A 17,594-nucleotide genomic window follows, 5' to 3' on the forward strand; every position below is an offset into this window, starting at 1 on the left:
GACGAAATGAACTTTTCATTACTCAAAAGAAGGCATTACAATAGTTGAACAATGCACTAAAAGTGCTACAAAAGTTGCCTTACCATAAGCTAGGTTGGGGTACATTAAAGGCACAAGTGGTTTGGTTCAACACTTAGGTACCCCCTCCTTATATATAGCTTGTTAAGCCTTTTTTTAGCTGGTAGGAGGAAACATCTACTATGTTTGAGGAGTCATAATGGATTTTTAAAAATTCTACAAAAATAGAAAGATTACAACTCTTGGTCCCAAAACACCTTTAATACTAAGGTATTTACATAAAAATTTACAAGACAAAAAAGATTACATTTGACCCTCTAAAAGTTGGCCTAAAGTTGCTACTTGGTGGCTAGGTTGCTTCATGGCATGTCTTGGACTATCTTGCACTATGCCTTGGGCCTTTGCTTGCACTTGCACCAACAACTTCTTAAGCATGTCTTTGGCTCTCCAAAAGGCACAAATGTGTGTGGCTTCAAGGTGTTGACCCTTGGATGGGCGCACCTTGACACTTGGCCATTGCCTCTCTTTCCCTTCTCTTTCCACATCCACTGCAATTTCCGCCCTATCCCTTTCACCCTCCCTGACCAAAATAGATCACCCAAATCAAGTCCTCTCCCTTGATTTTAATTCATACTATTTGTGTGTGTGAGAGAGAAAGAGTGCCTCTCTTTCCCTTCTCTTCTTACATCCACTGCAATTTCCACCCTATGTCTTTTATTAGGAGTGATTGCGGATTGAGTTGGGTCTGATCAAGTGACATCTCATCCGTCATCAGTTTTAAATTAGGTGGATTAAAGAAAATCAATCTACATCCGTCTACCGGTTTGACGGACGCGGATTGAGCGGCGGTGAGAGTTAGCAAATGGATGTGATTGGTTTGACGGTTTGGACTTTACAAATTTTGAGCATTTTTTTGAATTATAATTCATAATTTTCACAATCTCAAATAACTAATAATCTGAAAAAATATGTATTATTTGTCTATAATAGACCGTGACAACGCATATATATATATTTTTTATTTTCATAAAAATATATATTTTAGTAATACTATTCTATGTTGTTACTTGTTAGTAGTTTTTTTTTTTTTTTTAAACTTATCTATGGGTATGCAAAGATAATATTTCATTCGCATTGCATTCGTCTGTTAAAGGACACGCATTCGCTCAAAATCAATCGAGTTGGGTCAATCCAGTCAATTGGACGGGTTGAACGGATCTACAGTCACCCTTGCCATTCGCCCTTCCTGACCACAACAAATCACCCAAATCAAGTCCTCTCCCTCGATTTTTATTAATACTGTATGTGTGTGAGAGAAAGAGAGCTCCTTTGATTTTAATTCATACCATCTGAGAGAGAGAGAGAGAGAGAGAGAGAGAGAGAAAGAGAGAGAGAGAGAGAGAGAGAGAGAGAGAGAGAGGAACCGTCAATTTGAAGAATTGGATAGAGGACGTGGACTGTAGTTAGCCCCTGTATTCTAATCCTGTTGTTGATCGTCATATTCTAAAGAGATTTTCAATTCTTTCGTCATTGATTATCATCACCCATTCGATAGTCAACATTACATACAATTTTTATCCCTTTGACATAGACTCAATCATCACCATCCCTTCAACGGGTGAGGGAGGTGACTGAGGAAAGGAGAAGAGCAAAGAGGTGGTGGCATGCTAAACGGGAGAGATATAAGAGGCAAGTATGATCAAATGTAGTAAGGTGCATGGTGGGGTTGATGACAAGTGGTTCTAAATTAGAACTTCTAATATGGTCGATGGTTGATAAGGTGGGGTGGGTTATGATCCAGTGTGACTAAATTCACAATTAGAATTTACACAAAGTTGAAAGAGTGAAAAAGATAGCGCTATGAACATTTTAAAGAAAAAAAAAATAATCTCAAAAGACAAAATAACACAAATGAATGGATGGCTTAGATTGATACTATATTAAAAGTGCCAGATTTAATATAAAAAATAAAAAATTCAAAGTCTGATAACCCATAGGAAGCGTGGTGGGCCCATAATCCACAGGTTTTAAGATCGGAATCTGGCTCTGATACTATGTAAAAATTCTGAATGAAATAATATGTATATTCCATTGTATTTGTAATACAAGAATACATCTGTTTATATAACAAGTCGAACCCTAAAGCCGAAAAGAAAACTAGAATATTTACTAAATTCCGAATATGTACAAAATATATACTATCATATATACATAAATCCAAATATTCTCACAACCAGGGTCAAACCTAGGAAGTCTTTATGTAAAGTTTTTTTTTTTTCAAACTTTATTAATTATCACACAGTAGGTGAATCATACAATATGATAGGGGATGCCAATACCATCAAAATTGTTGTAGATTTTAAAGGACAAGTAACCCATTTTTTCAGTTTTTGTGCCTTCTATTTCTTATCTTATTTTGGATCATAAATTTGTATAAAAACTTGTGGAGAGCAAAGAGCAAGAAACAGAAGCGGAAAAGTGACAAAAATCCTCTTATTTTTCCTCTTACAAACCCGTACTCAAATTCAAGATGCAATTATGGTTTTAAAGTTTGGTGTTCATATAAGGAGGATAAATCCATATATTAGAGTGCTGCTAACAGCACCCAATTATTACTTTGGACCCCCCACTTCTTTCATTTTTTTTTATTTCAATAATAACCTCAAATGAAATTAGTAAAAAGAATATGAATGCAACTGGACACCTTATCTCACAATTAAACCCTCCACCCAATCATAACTTAGGGTTTTGAGAACACCCACCTCCATCACCACCAACATACTTCAAAACCTACACAATCACAATACCCAATTTGTGCAAGCTTCTTCGGCAACAACGACAACAAGTATTCTCCAAAAAAACTTAGGTGGCTCGTACTTATCTGACAATAGCAATGAGTAAAATTTTTTGGGACAACCCCAATACCGTGAAAGGAATAGAATATCACAATTAGCTCAGAGGTGGTTCACAGCTTGGATCAGGTTCGAAGCTTAGAGAACGTTAACCTTGTAATGGTGAGTTTTTTCAAACACACCGAAAAAATTAATGAAAATGGTTCGACGTTTTTTCGATACTGAACTCTCAAACATATGCCAAAAAAAATGGCAACACAGAGCTAAATTAGAGGCAGTAATTTGGCAAGGTCTAACCGAACTAATTCCATTTATTTGGAAGTTCAATGTTGAATAGAGTTAGGAACAAATCTAATTTTGGTTCCATGAGGTCCAATGGCGAGGTCAACAGTAACCGATCGACATCAGAGAGTGATGAGAAAGATCAACGGTGCAGTGAGTTCGACAGTGAGACATCGATTTTCATATGGTTTTGGGAGGGGTGGACTGTTAGGGTTTTGGGAAATTGAAGGGTTTTTAGGAGGGAGTGTGCATTTTGGTAGGTGTAGTGTTTTTAGAATGATAGTTTTGGTTATGTGGGATGTCCTTAGAAATTTTTTCAATTTTGAATTTTGTAGGTAAGAATTCAAAGAAATAGGGGTCCAAAGTATTAATAGAGGTATTATTAGCAGCACGCATATATTATATCATGTTTGGAGTGCTCTTCCAAATCCCTACTCAGTTTTAGTCCAAAAAGTACTTCTTTATCCATGTAGGGAGTGGGAAGGCCTTGATCATGATTTGCTTCATCTTAGATGCAGGTTTTTAGAGTAACTGACAACCAGAGTCCTCTTCGTTGCCATGTTAGTCAAAGTTAATGATTTTACACCTGCACCAATTCATATGTAACTTTAATCACACCATCACTATCACTTTTATTAGATATCACAACCATATTCATCTTTAGAATGAATATATAGACCAGTATGAAATGTGCATATCTACACAGTATGATATAAAAAGCAATCCAAGTCAATCGATCTTCTCCAGCAACTTGATCCCATAAGCCTGTAAGATATCTAGTGCTGCAAACATGAATAAATAGTCAAGAAATGAAATATGAAATGAAGGATAGTTCCAAAGTAACCTTCGCTAAATTGTAGTTACTTAACGACAATGTTATGACAATAAATGAAAGCACAAAGAATGGCATGCCATTAAATGATTGACAATTTTCACCAGAGATAGCTCATGTGTGTTTATTGTATGTATCTAGAAAGTGTTGTTGGAAGTGCAATATATAACACCCATGTGTTGGCCTATGTTTTATGGCAAATATACCATGGATTGAAATGTTGGGAAAAATCCCCACACTAAAAAGGGCGGAAGCCATGGAATTGGACATAATTGTCTATTATAAACCAATAGAATCAGACACAAACAAGTGAATTGCAATTACCTGGCACATAAACTTCAGGCTCAATGGGCCTTAAGACACCCTTTGTCTTGATCTTGTTTGCAAGTAAGAGCTGTGACAATTGAAGTAACATAAATATAGTTCCAGCAATGATTCAGATCTTGGTGTGAAAAAAAAACACGGATATGAAACAAGTGGATACCAGAGCTCCAATGGCTGCTGGAACCCCAACGGTGAAAGCCATAGCAGTGGTTGTTTTCCCATCCTTAGTCCTCCCAAATTCCAGTAGAGTGGCGTGATGGTTCTCTGCAGGTTGGCCATCTGGGAAGTCTACCTCCACTTCATGGTGCAAAAGCACCATGTCCTGACCACAAAACATGGTAAAGTAAAATTTTCAAACATTGAGCTAAAAGATATTGCATATATATACCCGAACATGCTTTGTTCATCTAGCTTTGTTTACATGCAGGTGCTGACAAATGTTGCCGCCATCCCTCTCCTTCCGCCCACCCGATTGGCCCATCGGCCACCACTCACCATCGACACCCCTAGCCCTTTGGCAGCCACCGCCACTCCTAGCCCCTCCCCTGGCCTTTTTCTCCCCCCTCCCCTTCTCTCTTGTTGTCGCAGTGGTGGGGGAGGCCAGTTACGATAGTGGGGCTGGGTCATGGTGGTGGGGGTTGGACAAGGCTGGCAGTGCTGGGTCGTGGTGGTGGGGGTTGGATGGGGAGGAGGGACCGATCGTGTTGGAAGGGTGGCTGGGGGACTGGGTCATGGTGGTGTAAGTGTGGGGTTGCAGTGAAGGGGGCCTGGGTGGATGGGTTGTGGTGGTGGAAGGGCAAGAGGGAGCTGGGTCAGTGTAGAACAAGGCTGGTCACAGTGGTGGTTCTGGCTGTCAGAGGTGGTGGTGGTGTGGAGTTAGGATTTGAAATGTTAGGGGTTGTAAAGAGAGGATAGGAGGCTAGGAACGAGGATATATTAGGAATTATGAAGGGTGTATGAGATAAAATGATGATTTTGAAGTTTGGAGGATGGTGTAATAAGAAAATGGGTGTAAGGAGATAAAATGGTTGTGTAAATAGAAGCTCCCAAACACTTCATTGATTAAATCAGGGAGAGGAAGACGAGTGAGTCAAAGCTATTGGATAATGTACAAATGATGATGTAAGAAATAATGTATAGAGAAAGAGAGAGAATAAATTGTATGTATTATTATTGATTGATATATTGATATCTATTACAATGATTCATGATTCCTATATATAGAAGAGGGTGAGTGTGTAGTAGGTAAGGAGTAGGTGAAGTGGAGGTGGTAGTGGTGTAGTGGGTTAGGTTTAGTGGAGTAGGTGAGGTGGTAGTGGTGTAGTGGGTTAGGTTTAGTGGAGTAGGTTTAAGTGGGTGAAGTAGGTGGAGAGTAGGTGGATTTTAACAGCCCCCCGCAAACTCAAGGGGGATAGGAACTAACCAACTTGAGTTTGGAGAGAGTAACAAAACAAGAAAATACATAAAAATAAAAGAGGATAAGAGACACTGTATGGTCGTGTCAGACCATTGGTGAAGACACTGGATGGTGGTGTCATAACGTTGTAGAGGACACTGTATGGGGGTGTCATAACCATGTAGAGGACACTGTATGGTGGTGTCATAACTGTGTAGAGGACACTGGATGGCGGTGTCAGACCGATGTAGAAGACAGTTTATGGGGTCATGTCGGACCGTTGTAGCAGACACTGTGTGGTTGTGTCAGACCGATGTAGAAGACAGTTTATGGGGTCATGTCGGACCGATGTAGAAGACAGTTTACGGGGTCATGTCGGACCGTTGTAACAGACACTGTTGTGACAGTGGTTGTGACAGTTTACGGAGTCTTGCTGGACCCTTGTAGAAACTAACCGGAATCAATGTCGGGACAGTTTACAGAGTCTTGTCGGACCCTTTGAAGGAGCGAACCGGAATCAATGTCGGGACAGTTTACTGAGTCTTGTCGGACCCTTGAAGGAGCTAACCGGAATCAATGTCGGGACAGTTTACAGAGTCTTGTCGGACCCTTGAAGGAGCTAACCGGAATCAATGTCGGGACAGTTTATAGAGTCTTGTCGGACCCTTGAAGGAGCTAACCGGAATCAATGTCGGGACAGTTTACAGAGTCTTGTCGGACCCATAAAGGAGCTAACCGGAATCAATGTCGGGACAGTTTTACAGAGTCTTGTCGGACCCATGAAGGAGCTAACCGGAATCAATGTCGGGACAGTTTACAGAGTCTTGTCGGACCCTTTGAAAGTCGCACCCTCAAAAGGTGTGCCCAATCTTTCAAAAGGCGTGCCATCAAAAGGCGTGCCCAATTCATAAAAAGGCGTGCCATCAAAAGGCGAGCCCAAGTCATAAAAAGATGTGCCGGACATGATGGCGAGGCACGTGAGTGCCTTGACTGGCGCGCCCGTTTGTCGTCTGGCGTCAAGTGGCGCGCGATACGCGTGGCTGCCTCGCTATTTAACCAAGGTTGATGCTGAGGCTGAGGCTGAGGCAGACAAAAAAACTTCTGAAAATCCTCTGAAAACAACTCTTCCTTTGCTGAGAAAGAAACTCTGTAATACTCTGTAACCAACCCGTCTCTGAAACACTCAGCAACATGGCCTCTTCTTCCCGTCCAGCTACCCAGAACATGGCCTCCTCTTCCCGTGGTCTGCTCACGCTCTTTCCAGAACTGAACGAGTCCACAAGAGAAATAACTGGTGCGGTGGCCAGTGAACCTCAACCAAACACCTCGGGTTTTGCTCCGTTGAACTTTCCGATGCGGTCGGTGGAGCAAAAAATGGCGGTGCAGTCGGATGTGGAGGCCAATCAGTATACCTTGAAGTCATGTGTGGAAACCATGACTGCGGTTACAAATTTGTCGAACCGGCTGCAGAGTAGGACAAATGAGGTGCAGCAGTTAAACGCCCAACTGGCTCTGCTCCAACGCATGTATAAGGATGCGCGAGCAGAGATAAGTGTGCTAAAGGCGGAAAACAAGGAGCTGAAGCGGAAGGCCAGTTTTATGTTCCGATTTGGAGGGCCGCCATATGCTGCAGTGGAGGAGCAGGGAGTAGTGATCATGCCCAGTGGAGTGGGAAACACGGAGGCAACACCGGCAAGGGCCGCCCAAGACGGTGGCAAGAAGAAAAGACCGGCGGAATAGGCGAGAAGAAAAATCCCACTGTTCCGATTTGTGTTGGTTGTGTTTTGTTTTGTTTTGTGTTTTTTTATTTTTATTTTTATTTTTATTTTTATGGTGTAAAATGCTGATCGGGGTTGATCCCCGGCATGAAGAAATGACAAGTTTGTAAAATGTTGTTTTTTTTTTTTTTTTTTTTTTTTGTTTTTGTTTTGGGAGTGTTTTGTTGAAAAAATAAAAATAAAATGAAAGAAAACAAGGGAGAAAGAAAATAGATAAAAAATATTTATAGATGGATTATATGAAAAACATCAGTGCGATTGTTTCAAAATAAAGTGGGGTATTTAAAAAAGAGGAAAAGTGACTTGGAAAAAATAAATAAAAATAAGTGATTTTTGAAATCAAATGGAGGAGAGAGAGGGACAAACCCATGTGATAAAGTGGAGAGAGAGTCGGTGAGTGGGGTGTAAAAGGTGAAGGAGAAATGATGGATTGAAAATGGTTTGGGTCAAAAGTGGACACTGTTAGTGGGGAACATGAGTGCATTGATTATTTGATATAATAATAATAATAAAAATAAAAAATTAGAACAGTTGGAGAGAATGAGTGGAGTATGGTAAGGGTTTCATCCAAAGCCAAAATTCCTGCAGCGAATCACTTCGCAAATCCTAGCATGAGCTTTTTCTCTTTCCAGGCTTATTCATGAATTTCCTGGTGATTTCAAGAGCCTCTGGTGGCATTGTGGCAGAGAACACCCCAACCTGGATTTTGGGTGGCAGCAACTGGAAAATATCATAGATCTGATTTTTTAAAAACCTCGTGACAGCATTTCATCAGCTTCATCCAAGACAAACATTTTGATGTAAACAGGGCGAAGTGATTGTCTCCGCAACATGTCAAACACACGACCAGGAGTACCAACAACAACATGAACCCCACTGGAGAGAATGCGCTGATCTTCGCGCACACTAGTCCCTCCAACACAAGCATGAACCTTCACACTTTGCTGGGCAAGTTCAAGAGTGGGTGGAAGAACCAAAGCTTGGCACTCAACCAAGCTATAATCTAGCTGCTGCAGAATTCCAGAGCAGAATGTTGCAGTGTTTCCAGTTCCAGACTGTCTCGTCATATGAGGTGAAGAATTCTTCTCCATCAGCCTCACACATGACTACAGTTGCACAAATCTTTGTTGATTTTATCAGCGGAATAGGTTGAGGTCCGGCGGGCGGCTAAGGTGAGGTTGCCGCCCGCCGGGGAAGCGAAAATACTAGGTTTTAAACCAGCTCTGATACCATGTAAGAAATAATGTATAGAGAAAGAGAGAGAATAAATTGTATGTATTATTATTGATTGATATATTGATATCTATTACAATGATTCATGATTCCTATATATAGAAGAGGGTGAGTGTGTAGTAGGTAAGGAGTAGGTGAAGTGGAGGTGGTAGTGGTGTAGTGGGTTAGGTTTAGTGGAGTAGGTGAGGTGGTAGTGGTGTAGTGGGTTAGGTTTAGTGGAGTAGGTTTAAGTGGGTGAAGTAGGTGGAGAGTAGGTGGATTTTAACAGATGAAACTACCTGTTCATTGCTGCAGTATGCTAGCCTCTCTTCCATGCGGAGACAGGTAACATCAAATGCACTTTGACAGGATACAGGAATTTTAGTCTCCTCATGAAATCCCAAAAATCTGATCCAACATGAATCAAGAATTCTAGCAACTCAATTTTACATTCATTATAGCATAAAGAGAAGTAATGATTGACAAATACATAAAAAAATGAAATATTTTAAGACTTGAGAATGTTCTGAATATTAACACCCAATGGAACCATTGCATCTTACATGATGGTTTTGGCTGTCATCGCTGCCATTCCCTGCTCTTTGCAAAGTCCAAGTGCAATAACTCTTTCCATGACATCCTTCTCTCCCATCACAGTTCCTGCCAAATTCTGACTTTGAATACTGAGAAGTTCAAGCAGGAATGATACATATGTGGGTCTAATTTCATTTTTAAGCATTGGGTGAGCTTCTGTGTTAAAGAAACCAATTCTCGCCATTGTCCCCATTATTTCACCAAATCCTGCACATAAAATCGGCTGGTAAGTTGAATACATTTAGATGCCATCAAAATTGAAAATAATGAGAATGTAGCGAGCCCAAAAAGTCAACACTTCCGTATACCTAGAAACCATTTATATTTTTTGGTTTCCAAAGAATTATTTTCTTTTTCATTTTGCTTGTCTAGGTTACTAAGCTCCAGAAGAAAAAACCAAAAAAAAAAAAAAACACAAACTTTTGAATGCAAATGCCACTATTCACAATGATGCCAAATATCATGTTTATAAACCTTAGTCTCAAGAATAATGTAATTGAGAGTTCAATCAAACATCTTGCCTTCATAACGGAGGGTTCCACGAAATATGGTTAATGCTTCGTGTCCAATTCCATATAGGTCACCATAAACCAAAGAATTGCGATTTGGAATACACTCCAATGCAAAAGCTGGAAGATCAGGCATCCGGAATCTCACAGCTGAATCATAGAGATCATTCCCTGCAAGTTTATACCATTTCTGAAACATTTACAATTTTTTTTCCAGATAAAACAAAATATAATTCTTCCATGACAAATATAGTGGTCTTATTAGAAGCAACTAACTCGAATTACATGAAACTACAAAAGAACCCTTTCCTGTTTGTTAGTTTTGTTATGTTCTTTTTGGTTTTTAGTTGTTTTGTTAAACACAAAAACAAAAACAAAAACAAAAACTTGCTTGGTGTACAAAAATGATTTGAAAAAAATGAAAACAAAAATGGTTAATTACACGGACTTCCCTTGAGATTAACAATAAAGGTAAAATTACTCGTGTCCCTTTATAAAACCAAAATTTCATGATGCTATTTGTGACAAAAATAAAAACAAATCAACTTGAGTTAATTACATTGATCTCCCCTGAGGTTTTTGACAATTACAGGGACCTCCCTTTTGATTTCTTAAATTACATTGCCCTCCTTGTCAGAGTTGTCAACAACAAATGTTGACAGAAAATATACTACATTTTTATTCTTATACATATTTCGTTACACCTTTTTTTGAAAACATCATTTTTTGTTTCCAAAATTTGAATATTTTGGAATCAATTTCACTTTTTTTTAACACAAAAACAATTTACCAAACAAGTTTTCATTTACAATTTCCAAAAAAAAAAAAATGAAAATGAAAATGGAAGCATTTCCAAACGAGGCATCAGTGAGTGGTTCATATTATCCACATTGTGAGGGTGATAAAAATAAACGTGAGTAACCAACATACATATTGGTGGCATGAGCGTAACAAAATTATGAAAAGAATTAAACTCAGCACTTGTATAATTAGATCCCATCTCTTTTCAGATTTGTAACTTGTCCATGATTATTGGCAACTCACCATCGACATGTACAGTTACTCCATGAGATCTGTAGGTGGCTGGATTGCGTCCAGATCGGATAGCTCCTGCTGGATTCCAGCTGAAATAGTTTTTTAATAATAAGCTTAGTATCTGCCTGCTTCATTATGCTGTAGGACTTAAAGGTGAAACCAAAAACTCAATAATTCAGGAAGTAAGTTGAGGAACAGCTAGATATCATTGTCTACATGAGAAAACAACTCTGCCACTAAAGAATATTGCATTCATGAAACAGATACACAAATGAAATGGCAACCATTCAGAATTGTAGTAGATGACAATAACAATATGTATGCTGCTAATAACAGGTTCTATTGGAATCGTCAATTGTATTTCAATCATTAACATCGAAGGAGGGACATCATTTCCATTTTATAATAGAAAGGTAGGCACACTTTGATCAAGAGTTTTAACAAGATAGTACCCTATCCCAGCTCAACATGAAATTTACTGTTGAATTTCATTTAGAGATCTAGTGATACTCTCATTAGTTTTGGGAAATTCATAATTTGTGGACTTCAAGACATACCTGAATTTATAAGCTAAAGGGTTATTTGCAGCTGCTGGGGAAGGGAGGCCCCCACAATAAGAAGTAAAAGATCGAATTCTCCCCCTCCTGACATGTGCTTGGTTGATTATTTTCATTGCCATCATATGATCTGAAGCATCCAATTGGGAACTATTGATCACGACAAAGTTTTAGTAATGAAATTGCCAAGTTATGCCTTTCCAACAGTGACATTTTCCATCATACACAAATATTTGATAAGGATGGACACTGTTATACTGAAAACAATGACGAATCTTTTAACTTAACAAGATGAGACAAAAATGGTGGAAAAAAATACCCTGTTTATTGTAACGGCAGTTCTAATTTCAAAATACTGACCACCCTCAGCCCCCCTTCACCTTAAAGTGTGATGCTCTTTGTGGGGGTTAAAATTGCGGCTATGACTAGAAACATTATTCAGTAAAATATTCTGTGTATTACGAGGTAATAGAAAGTATAACAGCTAAACTTGTTCAAACCATTTCTACAAACTAGGCAATTCATCAAGCAATTTAACAACACTAAAGCTTGATTTATATGAACTTAAGGAAAGCTTTGATTGAACATAGCATATAGACAAAATATATATATTCTTTTTGAATAACATATTTCTTTTCTTAATGCCTTATAACTTGAGGTTAAATAATATTTCAAATAGATTTTAGGGCAAGGAACTGTCTGAAAGAACAAACATTGAGATCTATTTACTTCAACAGTCAATTTAGAGTTATAAAAAGAGAGAAATAAGTCTTTGTGAGGCTTTTGTTACATTTGATTGACGACAGGAAGCATCCATTTTTTATTTATTTATTTATTTATTTATTTTTATTTTGGATAAATAAACCAGAGGAAGCATCCATAAATTCAATAAACATCCAGAGGAATTCTGAAGAAGCCAATAGATAATCTTTAGCACACATTTGGACTTCAGAAAACTTTTAAGTAATAATATTTTATTTTTATGAAAATAGTAACTGAAAAACTCTTATTATTATTATTATTATTATTATGTGTCCAATATAAATGAAAAAAATATATATATATATATAAGATTGACTCTTAAAAAGTTCAAAAAATATTGGAAGTTAAATCAAGGAAGATAGAAATATGTGTGTCATTAAAGTTCTATGGTATCAAAATTGACTATAATTTCTCACCAACAAAAAGAAAATGGTCAGCATGTTACGTATGTTGATATTCTGTGATTTTCATGAAAACAACTGGAGAAGAGATAAGTTCATTTCCAATCAAATTTTCCATACATCAGGACTCAAGGTAAAGCCCATATCTATTTGTCTTCTTCATGATGATATGGATACCTATATACACAGAGTCTCCATGGCGCACTCCACCCACCCAGTATCTACAATATAGTTTTACACGATGAAACAAATCAGAAGTAAATGCTAGATAGGACTGTGGATGTATGTTTGAAATCAAATAGATTGAGATAAGTATGAAGAAGAGTTGATATGGAAAATGTTATATCAGTAAATAGCATAGTTGTCAAATCGGGATTTGAATCGTGAATTGAAATGGCCTTGTACCGAATCACAAATCGTGAATTGGAAAGATTCAGTCTTTTTTGCTAAATTACTTGAAAAAATATATCTACACACTTAGATGTTAAATATATCTTATGAATATGAAATATTTAAACTTAAATCAATAAAAATGTTGTTTTGAATGATGATAATGTGGTTTAATAGGCAAGAAGTTACCAAAGGTTCCTATGTAAGATCACCGTCGTACTTTTTCCCTTTTTTAGACATTTCTTATCAACCATTCTTAATAAAGACCGTAAATAAAGATAAACTCTCAATTTCCAAAGCAACAATAATTTAACAGCGATTTTAATATTTGGATAATAAGAATACATACTTTTTTTAAATAACAATGACCAAATAATAAGAAAACATTATTTAGAATCTTTTATTTTAAAGTCTAAAATCTTTTAAAATGTATAACTGACTTCACTCATGTAATATGCAACTATATTTAATTTAATAAAATAGTACTAGATAATTAATGGTGTAAGTTACATTAATCTTAAACATCTTTAGAAAATATATTATGATTATTTAAAGGAAAAAAATAAGAATAAAGGTTAAAAGCACGTTGGGTTTGATTGAATCTGATTGAATCCAATTAAAAACTCTATGATCATTAAAATAACAACAAATCATGTATATATATATATATATTGGTTATTTTGGTACTAGACGCTTAAAAGTTGTATTATGTCATTTTCAATAAAAACGTAGAGAAAGAAAATATGTCGGACTCAATAGTTTCAAGAATTGCATGAATCGTAAAAAGTTGATCGAATTGTGAATTGTGTGATTCACTATAGATTCACTTTCAAAATAGATTCACCCATAGATTCGTAATGATTTTGCAAAATTTGAGAATCGAATCTCAAATCGTAAGATTCTGATAACACAGATAAATAGAACTAAATTAAAGAGTGACGTCCAAGGGATACCAAAGTCACCAGCAGTGCTTTTTAAGGCGAAAAGCGAACTGACGTGACATGGCCTCCTAAGGCCTAAGTGTGAGGAGAGGCAAGGTGAGGGCTTCACCGAATCAAGGCCAACACTAAGGATATTTTTTAAAAAATAAATAATCTAGACAAAAACTTCAATATTTTCAATAACCATGATGCATCCAACATTCCAAATACTAAATATTCATTAAAAAACTTAAAACATCCAATAAATCCAATATCCAAATATCATATATTCATTAAAAAAAAAAACATAAAACATCTAACAAATTCAACATCCCAAATATCAAAATCCAACAAAAACACAAAACATTCAGAACACATTTCTTGAATTCATACTTTAAAGAGATTTGAATACATACAATATTGCTCACATTTTTTTAAAATCTCTGTTTTATGCAGCAAAAACTTGTCCAGAAACACAGCAAATGTCTTGGATATAACTTACCTATGCCTGGGTCCAAGCCCATCTCACCAAGAATAGTAATACCAGCATTCTTTGCCACTCCATCTAGCTTTGACATGGAATCATCAACATAGCTAGCAGTGACGAGATGTTTCCCAAGCTGCATTGAGAGACATGATCGTAGCATGTTCTTAGTAGGATAGAGAAAATGAGAAAAGCAATAAAGAACCCCCTAATTTTAGTGTTAATATTTCAATTTAGTTTTTAGTGTTAATATTTCAATTTAGTATATGTAGTAAGTACATGACCACACATCTATTTCTGTTGCCTACAGCTAGCACCTTTTGTTCAAGTTTGCCTATCTGTCTTTCGACTCTTTCCCACATTGCCTTTTTTAAATCACCTTGTCATTCATACTGTAGGCTAATATTGGCCGAATCACGTTAAACCTTTGTGTTATTTCTTTTCTCTTTTATATCTCTATTATCTCTCCATATTCAACTTTATTGCCTTATTATAAAATTCAACTTGGTATCAGAGCCTACTGAACCCTAGGCATGTTTCTCTATGGACTGCTTTCTCACTTTACATTTTTTTGTTATCAAGGTGTTTTTCCTCTTCCTTGTGCTGACAACTAGTTTGTTGATGTGGTAAGCAAACTTTGTGATGTTTACTTATTTTGGGACTGCTGGTGTGCTCGGTAGCATTATTCTGTGATACGCCGAGTTTTCCAGCTACTTCTCTACCCGTTTAGGGTCCCTGTATTGATGTGGTAAGCACATATTTGGTTCTTTTTTATTTTGGGACTACCGGTGTATGCGGTAGCATTCTTTTGGGACGCCGTTTTTTTCGACCTTTCTGTTTGTGGTGATTTCAAGTTTATTCGGCCTTGTTGCTTTCTCTCTCTCCGTTGGTTTCTCTTGTTGCCATCATAACTGATTCAATGCACGTTTCTCTGTTGCAAGATGTTAATTTCTTGAATATGTTATTTGAAGTTGTCATTGAAAGGAGCTATTGCAATTGTTGTTGTCTTTCGAAAACTTCATTGTAGTTGTTTGTAATGATCATCCTATTTTTGATTTCAAGTTAGATATTTCACTTCAACCGTCCCGTGTTCTAACTTGAGGGGGAGTATTGGAAATAATATTATATTGTCAAAGATATCAAAATATATGGAAGATATTAGAATATATGGAGATCCCATGATTTGTGCATATTATAATTCTTTTGTATCTTTGATTTATTTCAAACTTTAACTGAAGGGATTTGATTCTATCTCCCACTCTATATATATGGTGTATCATGTAAACAAGAGTATCAAGTTGTGTGAATGAAATATGAAGCCCATAAGGTTGTGTGTGTGGATGTAGGCCAATATTGGCTGAACCACGTCAAACCTTATGAAGTATGGGTGTAAGTACGGGTATGGGTACGGGTACGGATACGGATACGGATACGGCAAATTCTTAAAAAAGTAGAGTACGGGTGCGATTGGGGTATGTCAAATATATTTTTTTTTAAAATTTGTAGATAAACATCCAACATACAATTCAAAGTTTCAATAGTAAAACTAAAAATAGAACAGCTTGTCTAAAAAGTTATATAATTCTTTCTTCTTTTTTTTTGATTGTCTAAAATACGATGCAAAAGAGAGCAAAATCATGACTCGTGGGTAAAGGGTGTTGGAAATAAATTATTTTCAAAATTGAAAGAAGAATAATAAAGGTTGCAACAAATTCTAGCAGTTACAAAAAAATAAAAAAATAAAATCACCTCACCGTACCCCGTGCCATACCCACGACGTACTCATGCCGTACCCAAACATATTTGTCGTACTCGACATGTATTTGACATACCCGGTACTTGTACTGCCGTACCGATACGCGTACCCTCACCCGGTACTCGTACAACACCATTTTTGGAGTGCCCATGCTTCATATAGGTTAAACCTTTGTGTTCTTTCTTTTCTCTTTTCTGTCCCTATTATCTCTCCATATTCAACTTTATTGCCTTGTTACAAAATGCAACTCATACCACACACCTCAATTACCCTGTGGGCTTACTCAACAGACATGTACCCAATTATCCTAACATACCATGTTTCCAGCAAGCTACATATATAAATCTATATCACTATGGAAAGAGAATTGGACTAAAGACTTGCCAGTGATCACCCAGCGGTGAAATTAGACTGCTCATTCAAATAAAAATTGTTGTGAAATTAGGCCCAAAGCTCTTATATCACTTGTTTGTGCATGAGGAACAATAATAAATTTATGTAGGTTGTATTAGCAGCAAAAACAATATGGAAAAATAAAACAGAAAAGCAAATACAAAAGTAAAAATTTGCAAGGTCAACCCACTAAGGGGGCAATGTTCTTAGACCAAACTCAGTTTTTAATTAATTTGATTACAACTATGAATGTGCTACACCCCAAATGTTGGATCTTTTCTTTATCAGAAGAATTTCTAGTCAACCAAACTCTCTCTCTGATCAACCAAGTTTGATCAATATAAAATTTTCCTTAATTGGTTAACCCAAGATGTCTATTAACATTACTTAATTGTTCCCAGCAATGTTAATCACATACTTCATTCTCATCATTCATTCATTTAGAAATTAGCATATTCAATTGTACATTCATCTAATAAATTCAAAGCATGTAAATTAAATTGCAGATAAATTAAAGAAATGAACTTGTGCCTACATTCAATCTCAGCCTTCCTTGCATGTGTTACCCACTATATCAAATGGGTTTCCCTTAGGTTCACCCAAAACAGTTCCAACACCTTCAGATTTTCCCTAGGACAACCTAAAATCTTTACAATGTTCAGAGTCACAAACACAAGAATAGTGTTTTGTTGGCTCAACCCAAAACCAACGACCACAAAAAAACGAAACCTCCCACATCCAATTGAAAAGTCCAACTCACACTTCTCTTTAAAATCCAGATATTAAGGAGAGAGAAACTGGAGTCTTATAATCAACACAGATGGGGCAACTCCATGTGATGTAGGACACATTGCAACACAACCTCCTAGACTACAACATACAGTAACCGGACAAATGGCACACCAATCACAAGCCCAACTAAGCTTTAATACCAAATTGAAAAGCCCAGCTGACACTTCTCTTTAAAACCCAAGTATTAAAGAGAGAGAAACTAGAGCCTTATAACCAGCACAAATGGGGCAACTCCAGGTGATGTGGGACACATTCCAACACTTAACTAAGTTTCTTGCCAAGAGCCTAGGGTGTCTCAATGTGAGAA

The 17,594-nt window shown here is 37.0% G+C and overlaps 1 protein-coding gene across 2 annotated transcripts in view; it reads right to left on the minus strand.

The window, feature by feature from the left end:
- Positions 1-3,753: 3,753 nt before the first annotated feature.
- The window catches only part of LOC114261914 (lysine-ketoglutarate reductase/saccharopine dehydrogenase bifunctional enzyme), a 48,891-nt gene continuing 35,050 nt past the window's right edge, over positions 3,754-17,594 (minus strand). For both annotated transcript variants that reach the window (XM_082924183.1, XM_028202241.2), the window contains exons 17-25: positions 14,365-14,482; positions 11,390-11,519; positions 10,842-10,921; positions 9,810-9,968; positions 9,258-9,495; positions 8,994-9,102; positions 4,469-4,630; positions 4,309-4,378; positions 3,754-3,934 (exon numbers count right to left, since the gene is read on the minus strand). In XM_082924183.1, coding sequence (XP_082780309.1) covers positions 3,882-3,934; positions 4,309-4,378; positions 4,469-4,630; positions 8,994-9,102; positions 9,258-9,495; positions 9,810-9,968; positions 10,842-10,921; positions 11,390-11,519; positions 14,365-14,482 — 1,119 coding nt within the window. In that variant the 3' untranslated portion in view covers positions 3,754-3,881. The remainder of the gene's footprint in view (positions 3,935-4,308; positions 4,379-4,468; positions 4,631-8,993; positions 9,103-9,257; positions 9,496-9,809; positions 9,969-10,841; positions 10,922-11,389; positions 11,520-14,364; positions 14,483-17,594) is intronic.

This window comes from Camellia sinensis, chromosome 4, assembly GCF_055761805.1.
Source record: "Camellia sinensis isolate YWXY chromosome 4, ASM5576180v1, whole genome shotgun sequence".
Taxonomy (NCBI): Eukaryota; Viridiplantae; Streptophyta; class Magnoliopsida; order Ericales; family Theaceae; genus Camellia; species Camellia sinensis.